General features: G+C 35.5%; 1 protein-coding gene across 1 annotated transcript in view; it reads left to right on the top strand.

The window, feature by feature from the left end:
• The window catches only part of NUP214 (nucleoporin 214), a 148895-nt gene that overhangs the window by 102000 nt on the left and 30485 nt on the right, over positions 1–16410 (top strand). Inside the window, 5 exon segments of the mRNA XM_037798478.1 lie at positions 5539–5614; positions 6884–6962; positions 9598–9688; positions 11334–11395; positions 13644–15422. Coding sequence (XP_037654406.1) covers positions 5539–5614; positions 6884–6962; positions 9598–9688; positions 11334–11395; positions 13644–15422 — 2087 coding nt within the window.

Genomic DNA, 16410 nt, shown 5'->3' with positions numbered 1-16410 from the left:
TTTTTAACTGCTTTTACCCCTTCACAAAGGCAAATTTGTAAAACAGTGTTTAAAATATATGTTTACAGGTATTCCGTTTGTAAAGATGTAATCTGAGACTAACAATTTAAAGTAGGGATGGAGATATAGAGGAATAGAATGTTTTTTTATGACTGAAACTAGGTTGGTACTAGTTGAACCAGGTTGTTATTAGTTTAAGATGTTGATGATAATTACAAAAGTAACCACTAAGAAAATAACTAAAATATAATATGGAGAAAAGAAAAAGGAAGGAATGAAAATGGTACACTACAAAAAATCAACTGCATGCAAAAAAGGCAGTAATGTTGTAATTCAGGAAAAAAAATATATACAAGACATACAGAAAACAAATAACTAAAGGCAAAAATAAATCCTTCATTACCTATTATTACCTTAGGTCAATGGTTTAAGCTGTATTGAAAGGCAGATATTGTCATATTGGATTAAAAAATAATTCTTCTGTATGATGTCCACAGGAGACCTATTGTAGATAGAAAGACACAAAAAGTTTGAAATTTAAAGAGTGCTAAAAGGTACTCAGTGCAAACAGTAATCAAAAGAGAGCCAGAGTGGTTGTATTATTGTCATATAAAATAGATTTTAAGACAAAAAGGTTCTGCCACATTTTTTACAGGAGTGAAAAAGAGTGGAAAAGCTGGTACTGAAATTCATCTGGAATTGCAGTGAGCCCCAAATAGCCAAAATAATCTTGAAAAAAAGAACAGAGTTGGAGGACTCACACTTCCTGATTTCAAAATTTACTACAAAGCTGCAGTAATAAAATCACATGGTACCAGCATAAGGATAGACATACAGACCGTTGGTTTAAATTGAGAGTCCAGAAATAAACCCCAACATCTATGGCCACTTGGTTTTTGACAAGGGCATCAAGTCCACTCAGTGGGAAAAGAAAAGTGTCTTCAACAAATGGTTCTGGGACAACTGGAAATCCACATGCAAAATAATTCGTTTAGACCCTTTACCTTTCACCATATACAAAAATTAATTAAAAATGACTCAGTGACCTAAATATAATAGTAAATATCATAAAACCTTTAAAAGAAAACATAGGGAAATATCTTCAGGGACTTATATTCAATGGGTTCTTTCGATTTTGCACCAAAAGCACAAGCAACAAAAGAAAAATATAGGTACAGTGGATTTCACCAAAAATAAAAGCTTTTGTGCATCAAAGGACATTATCAAGAATGAGAAAAACCTACAGAAAGGGAAAAAGTATTTTGAAACCATGTATCTGATCAGAGTTTATATCCAGACTATAAAGGACTCCTACAGCTCAACAACAAAAAGGTGAACAATCCAATTAATTGAACAGACATTTCTCCAAAGAAGATACACAAATGACCAATAGCACATGAAAAGATGCTCAACACTTTTAGTCATTAGAGAAATGCAGATCAAAACTACAATGAAATACTACTTCATACCCACTGGGATGGCTACTATTAAAAAAATAAAGAAAGAAATATTGGTGAGGGTATGGGGAAATAGGTACATTCGTGCATTGTTGGTGGGAATGTGAAACGGTATAGCTGCTGTGGAGGCAGTTTGGAGTTAAACATAAATTACCCATATGACCCAGTAATTCCATTCCTAATTGTGTACCCAAAAGAATTGAAAGTGGGGACTGGAACAGATATTTGCACACCAATGTGCATCACCGCATTATTCACAACAGCCAAAAGGTGGAAGCAACCCAAGTGTCCATCAGCAGATGAATGGAGAAACAAAATGTGTTACATCCATATTATTCAGCTGTAAAAAGGAATGAAGTGCTGGTACATACTAGCTACAACATGAGTGAACCTTGAAAACATTTAGTTGTTTGAAATAAGCCTGACACAGAAGGGCAAGTATTGCATGGTTTCTTTCATATGAAACACTTAGAATAAGCAAATTCATAGCGACAGGAAGCAGAATAGTGGTTTCCAGACATGGCGATAGGGGGAAATGGGAAGTGATTGCTTAATGGGTATAAGTTTTGTTTTGGTATGATGAAAATATTCTGGAAATAGATACTTGTGAAAGTTATGCAATATCATCAATGTACTTATTGTCACAGAATCATTCGTTTAAAAATGGTTAAAATGATTTTTATATTATGTATATTAACCACAATTTTAATAAATAATAAATAAAAACTGTAGTAATGACCATAAACTTTTTTTAAAAAGCTTAACCTTTTTTAAAATCATAAATGTTCATTGTAGATTTTATGAAAAATGCTGATGGTTAAAAAAGAAGAAAATTAAAATCATCTTTAATCATGCTACAAATACATAATATACTATTTACATGTTTTTTGGTTTTGTTTTGTTTTTTACTATGTTGACACCTTGCATTGGTATGGTACATTTGTTTATGTGTTTTTTTAATCCTTTTTTCTGTGGAAATTTAGCTTTTTAAAGTATAATTTGAATTATGCTGCTTTTGCAACCTTCTTTTTTCAGCTTCATCATGAAACTTAATTGTTAGCGTTTTCCAAGTCATTAACAATTTTTCTAACAATTTTATTTTCATATTTAATACATTTCTTTTCAGAGCTCTAAGGCAGTTCCAACTTAAATTACTTATTTGGTACCTAGACATTCATGTGGGAGCTGCAGTTTGATTTAGCAGACTTTTGGTTGATATTTTGGATGATGACTCTTCAAAGACACAAAATTTATCAATGGGAGAAAATAATTGTCAAATCTGATCTTCATTGACAGACCAAAGATTCCAAGACGAACTGATAGATTTTGTTTTCTATATCTTCTACTGTTTTCTTAGTTTTTCCCTCTTTAATTTTTTTTATTTCCTCATTGCTCTTATGTTCTCTTGTCTCCTTACTTGCCTCACCTTTAAATTATTTTTTTAAAAATTCGTTGTTCATTAAATATTTATCTTTAGTAGTTTTCACAATTGTATGCATTATAACTACAATATATAAAGATATGTAAAGATATTGTGGTGGTGATTAGATTTACCACGGTTATACACAAGCAGATCTCTCATTTTTTAAACCCTTTATAATGTTGAAGAAATAGGTGAAAGAACGAGTAGTTCACCCCTTTTACAACAGTAGAGTGAATATTTACATGTCTAAAATTCATTAAAGTTTAAAGGACTGCTATGAAAGGGCCTAGGTGACATTTTAATGCTTCAGAAGCTTAACAATTCAATTTTGTAATTGTGTGTAAAATACAAGTCCTATAAATGTATATGCATTTGTCTGTTTATCCAAGCACATAGTACCAAGGTGTGGCAAAAGACAGAAAAACAGGACTTGCATGTTTTCAAGGCAGTCTTTGAAATAGGTTTGTTGTAGCATTTCTTCTTGTTTGATATTTTCATCTTCCTTTGTGTATTATTTTTTTTCCCAGGTTGGTCTGGGTGATGGAGAATCAGAGAACTTAAATTCCACTGAAATTGTGTTTCTCCAAGAACTTAATTTTACTGCCTTAGTGATCTTATTTTCATTCTGTTCTTCATTTTTAAAGCAGCAGCTCTAGTATCAGCCAGTAATGGAAATGTCTTTTGTAGATTTGTACAGTAAGTATATATCCCTTTGGTACCTGCTGCAGTGCCATTTTCTGCTTGCAATGTCTGATCCTTTGAATTTTTTTTTTTTTTCCAGTTGTAGGACAGAGCATGTCAAGATAAATTTCTGATAGTGTCTTTCAGGTCTGTAGGACTAGAAAGTAGAATAAAGTCATCCATAATATAGTAATTCTCAATTTCCATCTTCTTGTACATTTTTAGCTGTTGATTTCCATTGTTTTGGTTCATGATCATACACAAATCTTTGAACATGTTTATTTGGTAGTGTACTGTTATTTTTTAGTTTTCTCTCTTGGTTCATGGTGGATATTGCTTAGATCAAATTTGGTCAGTTGGTTTCTCAGCTGATTGCATTTAACAGCATTTCTCTGAACAGTTGTTACCTGGCCCGGTGCGTAGGTACTGTGAACGCTAATCTTGTGTGTTTGGAGACTTTGATCACCCATGAGATATATAGCATTATCATAAGTAAATAGAACAGTAATTATACTGGATCTAATTCATGCATGATTTAATTTACTGTGAAGTCATAACTAAATTTGGGGTGTGAAAAAAGTTCTAAAAATTGGATAGTTTAATTGCTGCTTTAATTTTATTTCTAGTTTCTTCTTTGTTTGTCTTTGAGAAAGTATAAAAGATTTTCATGTCCCTTGTGATTCTCATGAGCTCTAAGCAAGTCTGCTGTGTCCGCCCAGGGATTTCTTGGGTTCTAGCAGTCTCACTCACACATTCCTTTTCTCTGTTGGAGATTCAGCAGAGGTGAGTGGGGAGTGCTCTGTCTACCTGTGAACCTGCTTGGTCTTGGGGGAGCAGTGATGTGTTTCCTCAGTAGAAAAATAAAGGGCATTTATTTCATTGCAAATAAATCCATTTTTCTTCTCTCTCAATGTGATAAATTCTGATTGGGGAGGTTCCTACGTTATTCTATAGAGAATCCTGACTTGCTTGTAAGGATTGTTAAGTCAGAAAATTTTCTTCTATGAGGCATGAACATAGCTTTGTCATTCCTCTTCCCATGTTAATTTTTTGATAGAAAAATATTATTCCTTCTTAGAGCCAGGGGAAGTGCTGAAAAACAAGAAATCCTATATCCTCTGCCACTATAAATACCAGTGAAAGCAACTTCCGACTGAGGAACTTCGGATAGATAAACTGACTGAAAAATTGCCCCCAGGAGCCAAGAATAGAGCTTTGTGATTGCAATAATAGGTGATTGATGAGGTTCTGTTCCCATACATTGACACTAAGAAATTATTGAAATGACAGTTTCCTGATACAGTGTTCAGGGTTGCCCATGTGACACTTTATATATTGTTAATAAATGATGCTGAGAGTTCTTTCAGCAAATAGTGGATATGCTTTTCATATTGTAGCAAAGGTGCAGGTAGGATGTCAGAAACAGAACAGTGGTACACTTGAATCTCTTATATACTTTCCTGGCGAGCACAGGGTTCTGTCTCCTACTGGAGCTCTTAGGGTAGCTGCTGTAAGAAGTTGAGGTCTCTTCTTTGGAAACCATCTTTGAGCCATATATGGCAGCAGATCACATACATCTTATAAGTCCTGTTAGACATTTTTTCATGCGTGAAAAAGAGAATCTGGACTTCCCCCCCACATGAACTGAAACTGCAGCATAAAGGGCTTACTCTCTGTGTAAGAAAAAATATCTACTACTGAATGGTAATAATTTTCTTCTTAGTAATTTTTTACTTAGGATTAAAGGAAGGAAATAAGTTTTTAAGATCACTGCTTTACTTTTATGCAAAAGACCCAGATATAATTTAAATAATTTATTCTTCAGTCAGGAAAATGTCATAGGGGTTTGGTTGGGTCCCAGATCTGTATTTTACCCAAAATTGGTATCATTTATTGGACAGGAAGTTGACTCAAGGATGAATGTGGTTTTCACCCAGCCTCGCCTTTCTCTGAGTATATGTTTTGTGTGTTTTTTAGTTCCTCAGTGCCATTCTCTACAGCCAAAACACCTCACCCAGGGTTGACCCCAGTGGCTTCTAACCAAGCCAAGCAGGTAACTTACTGATTTTTACTGTGTCGTGGAGTGTCTGTCTGACTGAAGACGATACTGTTTTAAGTCCTGATAAATGAACTGTAAGTTTGACAAAGATCTGTGATCCTTTCCTCACAATTTATTCTGGTTTTGACATTGTTAACCAGAATAGGTCAGTTAGGACCTGATATTACCTTCATAGGCTGTTTGGCATTCTGCGTTTAGTACTCTGGGTCATTCTGATACCTTACATTTGTATAAGGTATTTTTATTTACTGTTTACTTTCACTTACCAGCATCTTAATTGATTGGTACTACAACCATGTGCAATAGATAGGACCGATGTTCAGAATTGTTTCACTAATAAAGGAACCTAGGTTCAATTGACTAATGCAGGATCACATGATTAATAAGTGGTGAAACAAGAGCTGGACCCTTGGTCTTCTAACTTCCTTTTGTCCACTGCTTTTTTCACTGTACTGTACAGTCTTAGTCTCTGGGAGATAAGTTATCTTGCTTTCTTTTTCAGAGCTCGCATATTTTTTAGTGGTATTTGTTATGTCTAGTTACAGGCTTTTGCCTGACAAATATTGTTTCATACAAAAACAGATTATGTTGTGAACAGTTAAACAACCCAGAAGAAAATAATAGAGGAGATGGCTGAAAGGTATATCAAGCTACCTTTAAAACTTTTACAAGAAAACCTGGCTTTTCTGCCACTATTATATCTATCTCTGAGTGAAGAAACTTTAAATCATGTTTGATATTGAACATGAGAACTTGCCTATTGTCTGTGCTCAAACATGACTGTATCCCTTAGTTTGCCATAATTTGGCAATTAAGCATTTAGTATTCAGGCATTTTGTTCACTGTAGAATGAGAATAAAAGAAGGTTGACTGGAGATGGATCTGTCATACAGTTTTGCTTTTTAACCTTATTGTAAATTCATTTAGAGCCAGAGCCATTTTCAATCATATACTTATTCATTCATCTACCAAATATTCAAGTGCCTTTTATGCACCACTCACTGTGCTAGGCTCTAGGAAAATAGTCATGATGTAAACTGGCATGACTGTCTTCTAGGAACTTGTAGAATTTCATATTCTCATCCTCTAGTACAATCTTACACATGGTATTTTAAAATATTGACTTAAATTGGAAATTTTTTTTGTACTTAAGCTAAAGTTGTTGGTGTTCACTTATTTTAAATTTTATTATCATTTTACATGTTTCTTTATTTCAAAGGATGGTTAGTGGTTTAACATAAATGTTTTCCTGTTTTGTTATAGGGGTCCCTAATAAATTCCCTAAAGCCATCTGGGCCCATACCAGCATCCAGTAACTTGTCATCTGGTGACAAAGCTTCAGGTCAGTTTGCATTTTTTGTTTTTCAGTGAAAATAAAGGTGAAAGAACCGCTGTCTAATAGAGTTTATTGTTCTAAATCACAGAGGCAGTTGACATAGAAAATAAAGAGATCATATTAGATGAAGAATCTCCTGGGAATTCATGAGCCCTTCAACAGCTATATAGACTTCTGAAATTTGAGTTAAGTTTGTAAACTTCAGAGCAGGAGAAAACCTTCCTCTAAATGCTTTTCTTAAAAAGTAGCAATAATACTGTCTTCTCCTAACCTGGTAGACAAACAGTGTTTAGAAAAAAAGTGTGCCAGAATGTTGAAATCTAAATCTCTTATTTCTTCTATTAAAAGGAATAAAAAAATTCTCTTGGTTCACAGTAACAATTGATTCAAAAGCCAGGAAAATAACAGAAAGTTAAATGGATCTCTTACATTGTAAGATTTCAGAATAGATGTAAATAAATCAATATTATAAGATTTTGTCACTTCATATACTTCTCCCCAACACACACTCAAACATACCTATTCTTAATTAACTACAATTAGTTTTTGTAGTCACTCTAGATGTTTAACCAGACATCTGCATTGCCCAAGCCAACTTAAAGCTTAAGAATGCTTTTATTGAAGTCTGGCTCATTTTTTATATTCCACCTTATTTGGCTTATATTACCATCTGCTTCAAGGGTCTTGTGCCATCTGCAATCCTGTGTCTTCTCCATAGTCTCAATTCTGGCTTTTGTTTTGATTCATGCTTTCAAGTGGGTCTTCAAGCAAATTCTGTTAGAGACCCTGAACTTCACACATTAGCAGCTTATTTTCTGTAATCTCTACACAATCACCAATCATACATAAAAGCTTTCTGATTAGATCTTAGGTTTATCTTAAGTAAATATTCCCTGCACTCAGAAGAAAAGCATTCATTGTGTAAGCCAAAGATGTATTCTAGGGTACAGATTAATACAGTACAATAGTTGTTCTTATAGAAACCTGACCTGAAAAGGATATATACAGCACTTTTCCACTGGGGCCTAAAGCTTTGTGGTAAAAGGAAAAGTCTAGTGGAATTCCCGGAGACTTTTGAATCATTTAGGACTCAATTTAAGAAATTTGCTTCCATTTCTGGCTATTTTAGAAAAAGGTTTTGAAGGATCATGTATCCTAACTTCTTTCAAGGATTTCATTGGAGTGGTTTTTTTTTCTCTTTCTCTTGAAGTTCGAAGTATCTTGAAGTAAATCAAGGATATCCAAGGGACTGATTCATGCATGTCCTTTACTTCTGTTTTCACTTGCTGAATAATCAAGATTTAGAAAAGGACTTTGTGTTGGTAGAGAAGTTTCCCTGAATAATATCATTTAAGAATTTTTAAAATCTTTTTTTAAAAAAGCATTTCTGAAACCTCTATAGAATTGTTCTCTATTCAGTGGAAATTATGTAATTTTTTTCTGATTATAAAACTATTTCATGGCCACAAAAACTTTTATGTTATAGAAATATCTAATGTAAGAGGTGACAACTGCCCTATAAATTCTGTATTCCAGAGATAACAACCCTTAACAGTTTGATGTATCTCTCTTGAGGTTACTTCATTTGTTGTTTTTTAAACAAAATAGGCATATCCTATACGTACTGATTTGTAACCTGCCATTTCCCCATGTCCCAAACCCCACTCTGTTCATCTTTTAAGGTCTGATACAGGTCTACCTCTTTCATTTTAAAGGCTGCCTAGGACTTCATTGTATACTTGCACTATGTTAAATATTACCAATCCCCTTCTGTTTCTGTTTTTTCAAGATGATAAGCAATGTAGCAATGTAGTTTTTATTAGTACCCACCCCATACTAATTTAAAGAGAAGGCACTTTTTATTGTTGTTTGATTTATTTGATTTTATTTCATTTGGGGTTTGTGTGTGTTTTTTATGTAGTTCTCCCATTTCCTGTCCCCGCCTTTTTAAAGTAGAACAGTGGGAAAAAGATTGAAGACTACACCCTAACCTATCAATAAATAGTTACAGTGAAATTGTGGAGAGGATGGGTTGCACATTAACATTCTACACTTCGGTTTATTACAGCAGTCATGTGTTAATGCTGTAATTTTAAAAATAAAAAAGAGAACTATTTGTTAAGTACAGAAAATCTATGGAAAGTATATAGAGAAGCATATAGAGAAAGCCTAGTAGCCATGCGGTTGCTACTCAGAGATATTTAGCATATTATTCTATTTATTTTGGAATATTTTCTTATAGAATATATTAATTTTCAATCATTATAAAGCTACTGTATGTAAAGTTTTATATTCTCATATTTTTTTGCTTAGCCTCACATTGGACATTGGAATCATTTTCCCATACCATTAAAACCTAGGAGAATAGGCTTTTAAAACTTTAAATTTAAACTGTACTAGAATTATTTTGATATGTTTTCTGGAAAGGAGAGTATGGCATGCCATAGTTTGAAATTAGCATCAGAGCAGCTTCAGAGACCTAGAGGATGAGTTAGGCAAAGTGCTCGCTCCCCTTGGACCCTGACTTGTCATAAAAGGTGTATGCAGTCTTCAAAGCTGAAGTTACATATCTAAAATTACAGACTATAAGGGTGTTTCTAACTCACTTTTGTAATGTTCTTACTTATTTCCATAATTTCAGGATCAGGAGCACCCAAGATAGAAACAGCTGTGACGTCTACCCCATCTGTTGTTGGACAGTTCAACAAGCCTCTCTCATTTTCTCCTTCAGGGTCAGTAATGAATTTAAGTTTTGTGGCAGATCACCAGCAATCTTATTATAGATAGCTCCCCCAAATCTTATAATCAGGAGGCATATTTATATGCTTTTTAAATTGCATGAATCCAAATTTCTTGTCGCTGCGATAATACATCTGATGATAGTGGCAGTAGCTCAGTGCTCTAATATAAATCTATTTCCCCTTCATTCATACATGACTTATTACATGTTTGTTTTGTTCTTTAACATAAGTCTCATTTTCTTTAGGTGGGGGGCCTTGTTAAATTCTATTGTTGATCTAGTTTGTCACACTATTTTCATTCTGACACCATTTGGGGACTAGATGTGACGTTTGAATTGGTTTTATTGCATTTAAGTTTCAATATACTAAACTTCTTAGGGGAGGTAATGAAAATAGCCATTTGAATTTTGAGGTTTTGTAGAGATGTAGGGGGGGGATCTGTTTCTGTTTCATTTTTTTAAAAATAATGGTGGCTATATATATAATGTTTGTTAAGAGTAATTTTTAAAAATGAAAGAATCTTCTAAAAACCTCATTTCAAGGTGAGCTTTTATTAACTTTGGAGTACCTTTTCTCTGAAGATAAATTTCCCTGGATGCTAAAGCAGGCTGGTACAAGCACCTGCGTTGAAACCTGTGAAATTTCCTGAGTGTTCTCTTCCCTACAGTGATAGAGTTAAACTGTGTAGCTAAAATCAAAACTTGTCAAAAGATTTTTTGCCATCAAAGTATTACGCATTCAGTTCCATTAGAAAAGCTTTTTATGTTCTTTCAGTTTATGCTTTTTTTTTTTATTGTGATCACATTGACCATAATCTCTTTTCCCTGATACTGTTTCTTGAGTGTCCCTTTACCTAACATGTTGGGAGAAATGAGGGTGTTAGCAAAGAACTTGAGGGAGAAAATTATATATTATGTGCATTTTTCATTATTTGTAAAAGTCATTATGCTTTATACTTCCCAAAGGTAGTTTGGAGCAAAATTTAAAGGGTAGGTCAATGCCAAAAATGATTGCATCCTTTACAAATGTTAATAATTAATTTTTACATTTGTGAAATAAAGTATAATAAAATGTTTAAAACCTCTTCTAGGTGGTCTTTATCCAGTCAAGGAAGGCAATGATGGGTAAAAATTATAAATCCTTACAATTCTTAAATTGTATTTAATTTTAAATTACTATTGAGCTTTTATCACAGTGAATAGCTTATTCCAGTTCACAGTTGTGCTGAGTTTTCTTCTTTGGCTCTGGCATCTTTACATAGTGTGAAGAAAAATGTATAGAAGAGAGGAGCTGATAAAGAGAGCTGGAAATGTTTCTGAACCAAATTTTTCCAGCTTAAAATTAAGAGTACTGTCAAAGTGGCAGAGACAGTGGCTTCTATTTCATGTCCATCATCCGTCTCAGGCCTTCTCAACTCCTACCCTCTTCTTACCTCATCCTCAAATTGCCTCTCCCTGCTTAGAGATCTTGGAGCAGGTTTACTGCTTCAGAAATACATGCTTTTACTCTGTTGTTTATCTTCTAGATTTTAAATTTCTCAAGGACAGATTGTATGAGTTACAAAAAAAGAGGACTAAAAAGACAACATTATGCCTTAGGTCTGTTCCTTTTTAATGTCTCTTTTCTCACTTCCCAGGACTGGCTTTAATTTGGGGATAATCATGACAACACCGTCTTCTAATTTTACTGCTGCACAAGGTACAGTCTCTGCATTGCATAGCTTTACTTTTGTGTTTCCCTTACACAAGTACACGTTATATTTGTTGACATTTCACTTGCTGCTGAATCTTAGTTATATTATCTGTAATAAGTTGGGTGTTGAGATTGTGCATTAAAAATATGCTCAGTTTAAGAATCTGATATGAAGGATTTCTGGCTATTTTTATAATTACAAATAAGGAAAGGATTTGCTTCTGGAAAGTCAAAGCTTTGCGTTAACGTCAATGTTAATGTGTGAATTAAAATTTCTTTCTCCATTTTTTTCATCTGTACTTTAAAATTTTATCAATTTATAGGGTGATTCTATAGGGCAGGATAGACCTAGCACAAGACCTAATTCATCTTTTTTCTCGTTTAACATTTCAGTAAACACACTGGTTGTTCCCATGCATGCTTTTATGAATTCATCAACTAGCATGTTTTTAACATTTTAGAAGACTTTCAGGACCTGTAAAGAAACTACATATTTTTCAAGTGCCTTCCAGAAAAACATTATTTTTCTTTTATTTAGAAAGAAAATGCTTTTATCATAAAAGTAATGTGTTCTTCTTGAGGAAAATATTGACATGTAAAAAAGCATGAAGGAATTAAAAGTCGTACTTTGTTACCCTAGTGATAACTATTGCAATTCCGTGATTATCTGCTTCTCAGGTTTTTGTCTTCTACTTTTTTTCATTGAATGATGAAATCTCTTGAGAATTCGCAACAATCCTGATAATTTTCCAGTATTATTGAAAATGTCATTTTTAATGGCTACATGATTTCTGTCTTGTGGATATGGCACAATTTAACAAATCATCTGTTGGACCTTTCAGTTATTTCCAGGTTTTCTCTATAATAAATAACACAGTGGTCATCTTTCATTTATTCACTCAACAGATATTTTTTGAGCACATTCTGTGTACCAAGCAAAGTGGCAGAAGTTTCTTAATAAGTTATTTAAAGGGATATTAGGGAGTTGAAAGCATGGCAGACTTCCTAAAACCTGATCTGAGTCTGTCCCTTAAAGAGTTGTTGATTTTATTTCTTTTTCTCTAGAACAGTAATTCTTAACCTTTTTTTTTTCTTTTTTAAACATCTGCCCACTTCGATGTGGCAGAATATCCTCAGGCAAATCTCCTAACCAGTCTCACTTTATAGAGGACAAACAGCTCGATAAAAAAGATTGAAGAGGAACAAGATAATCATCAAAAATCATAAATAAAATAAAGTAGTAATAAAATAGAATAGTAATTCTGTAAACATTCTAATTAATACAAGAATAGATAACTATCCAAAACCATAAATGACTCAATAAACCAGTGATGCAAAAGGGTCTCTAAAAATTGTACTCAGGCAATAGGAGCTTGGTGATGTCCCCAAAAAGCCATACTTCTTAAAACAATATGGAGTTTTAAATATCAATAAAAACTTAGAATAGGCTAATTTTAGTTCATAAATATCAAAATTTATTCATTTATTGAGCACTTACTATATAGCCAGGCGTTGTCAAGAATTCTGTACCTATTTGTCATTTAATCTTTGTAACAATTCTATGAGGTAATTACTATTATTTCTGTTTTCCAAATGGGAAAACTGAGGTCCAAGAAGTAAAATAACTTTTCCAGAATCACACAGTTCCTGGCAGAACTCCTGGCTCCAGAGCCCATGTTCTTGACTAGGCTATTCTGCCTCTGTAAAATGTCTTACTTAGTAGAGTACCAGTAAGCAACCCTAATTATACATAAAAAATGATTGTGGAATGACACTTTTTTCCCATTTGGAAAAAAAAAAAAACAATGGAAGAAGTTCAATTTTGGATCAATTCCTGGTCTATCAGGAGGACTTCTGGTAGGCCATAGGCTAGCACTGTGCTAATGATGTTGTTGAAGAAGGCACACACACACAGTGAGTGGGAAGTAAGGGAAAGTGCCTCTTTATTTCTGTTTTACAATAATTGTGTTAATTTCATGTATTCTAGACATCCAGTATTTGTTCTGACTTAATGATCATAAAAACAGTATTCGTTCCCTTTGATCTCAGTGAGATGATTAGGCAGAGCGTAATGTTCCTATGAAGAAACATTCCTTATATCCTCTCTCCTCCAAAAAAAATGCTAGTAGAATAAGCTAGTCCTGACTCCATAAAGGGAAGATAGAAACTTTGGTTTAGAAACAGAGTCAGTGGAAATGTGATAGGACATATTTTGGTATATCCTACCCATTTCCTAATTTTTTTTTTTTGCTAGGGGTGACGCCCTCCACTAAAGAGTCAAGCCAGCTTGATGCATTCTCGTTTGGTGGGGGAGGCAAACCTTTTTATGAGACCATTCCTGAAAGCACACCTTCTTCAGGAATCACATCAACATCAAACACCACTGGAGCTGCCGTTGCTTCTTCAGGAGAGTCTGTTCCATCTAATAGCAGAACTGTGGCACCTTCTGGAATCGCTCTTTCCACCACCTCTGGCAAGCTGGAAACTCCTCCTTCAAAGTTGGGAGAGCTTCTGTTTCAAAGTTCTTTGGCTGGAGAGACCCTAGGAAGTTTTTCAGGACTGCGGGTTGGCCAAGCAGATGATTCTACAAAGTCAGCCAATAAAGCTTCATCCACAAGCGTAACTAGTGGACAGCCAACCAGAACTTCAACTGGACCATCAGGGTTTAGTTTTACTGGCCCTCCAGTTTTAGGGAAGCATGTGGAGCCCCCTGTGACCTCCTCTATAACCTCCACCACAGTGGCTCCACTGCCAGCAGCAAGCACAAGCACAAGCAGTTCCTCAACTGGTGCTTTTGGCAGTCTTCCACTCACCAGTGCAGGATCTTCCTCACTAATCAATTTCGGCGGGACTTCTCTTAGTGGTAGCAAAACTAGTTTTTCATTTGGAAGCCAACAGACCAGTAGTGCAGTGCCCCCCTCTGTCCCACCATCAACTACCACTGCTACTCCTCTTTCTACATCATTCCCCACATTGTCATTTGGTAGCCTCCTGAGTTCAGCATCAGCTCCCACTCTGCCTGTGTCCTCTGGGAAAAGCACAGAGGAGGCCACATCATCAACTTTGCCTGAAAAGCCAGGCAACAATGAGGTCTCAGCATCAACATCCTCACTGCTAGGGCAGCAACACTCAGCCCAGATTCCTCAGTCTCCTCTGCAAACTTCTGACTCTGTTAAAAAAGAACCTCCTCTTGCCCAGCCTGCAGTCAGCAATGCTGGCACTGCAGCATCTGGTGCCAGTCTCATAGCACCTTCTGCAGATCCCACTCCAGCAATCACTGGGGTGCCTGGGCAAACTGTGATCACAGCAACTACAATCACAAGTGTAGCTCCCTTGGCTGTGGAAACATCAAGTCCCCTTACAATCCCCAGCACTGTATCCAGTATTGCTCCAAGCCCTGCTACAGAGACAGCAGTGTTTGGGACTGTCACTTCTGGCCCTTCTGTCTTTACTCAGCCACCTGCTGCTAGTTCTAGTTCAGCTTTCAGCCAGCTCACCAACAACACGGCCACTGCTTCCTCTACTACCCCCATGTTCGGGCAAGTGGCAGCCAGCACTGCACCAAGTCTGTTTGGGCAGCAGACAGGCAGCTTAGCCAGCACAACTACTGCCACACCACAAGTCAGCAGCACAGGGTTTGGCAGTCCAGCTTTTGGCACCTCACCAACAGGGGTCTTTGGGCAAACAACCTTTGGACAGACCCCCGCCTTTGGGCAGTCTACAAGCGGCTCTGCAAGCAACTTTTCCTTTAGTCAGCCTGGGTTCAGTTCTGTGCCTGCTTTTGGTCAGTCAGTTTCCTCCACCTCCACATCTACCAGTGGGAATGTCTTTGGCGCCTCCTCAAGTACCAGTAGCTCTAGCTCCTTCTCATTTGGACAGTCTTCTGCCAACACAGGAGGGGGGCTATTTGGCCAAAGCACTTCAGCTTTTGGTCAGAATCCAAGCTTTGGACAGGGAGGCTCTATGTTTGGTAGTACTTCAGCCACCACCACAACAGCAGCATCCTCTGGGTTTAGCTTTTGTCAAGCTTCAGGTAAGAAATTATGGAAGATTGTTTTTACTTTATACCCTCCTGTATTATTTGACACATTTGCAGCAAGCCTGTATTACTGTTACAATTAAAAGAAAAGAAAACAATTAAGAATCTCTGTAGTCTGTAAAATCAAGGAGGAGTTTGGAGCACTTGCAGCCTCATTTCTTTGGCCTAATTGGATGGATCTGCCATAGCTCACTGTAGCGCCAATTTTGCATCTCAGCAAATTCTCCTTTCTGCTAGCCACTAGAATGCCAGTTTCATGGGGGTAAAAACAAGTATCTTTAGTTTAAGGTCCATGGCAAGTAATTTAATGACTCTTATATATGTAAAATTTTAATTTGGAAGGAATGTTGGACAAAATGTCATTATGTCCAAAACTTTCAAGGCTAGAGGAATTAGTGTTATGGTAATGGTGGAGCCAGAACAAGAATCCAGGTCTCCTGATTTTAGTCCATTGCCTGCCAGTATTTGCTTGCTGGAAGGGCAGATAATGACCTTTGTAGAGCTGGACTTTTTCCTTTTTTCAATGTGATAATTTTTTTTTTAAAGCCTTTTAAATTTTACTATTTTTTAAAGTAAAATTTAGTCCTTTGCTATTGTGAAGTCCAGTTTTGGCAGCTTCTTTTATTTCTAAAATCATCAGTAGACAAGACAAATTGAAAATCTTTTTTAAGTTTTGCTTTCTGATAGTTATCTTATGAAAGGCAAATCTTTAGCAATTAAGCTGTGGTGGGAAAAACAAGGATCAATGGTCCTTAGTAGGCAAGATTATAAGTAACTGCTAATTAATTCATTCCTTCCTTCAGTGATAAATTATTTGAAAACGGTTTAAAGTTTATTAGAAAGGAAATGTTTTCCTTCCTTCCTTCAACAGATGTTTGTTAAACTCTTTCTAAGTTCCAATGTTATGTTAATTTATGAGGACAGTGGTAAAAAGACAGACATAGTTTTGAGATCCATCTCATTCCCTGAAGAGGCTAGTGAA

This window comes from Choloepus didactylus, chromosome 10 (genome assembly GCF_015220235.1).
Source record: "Choloepus didactylus isolate mChoDid1 chromosome 10, mChoDid1.pri, whole genome shotgun sequence".
NCBI lineage: Eukaryota > Metazoa > Chordata > Mammalia > Pilosa > Megalonychidae > Choloepus > Choloepus didactylus.
Note: the sequence above shows the minus strand (reverse complement) of the source record. Positions and strands in the feature narration are given on the sequence as shown.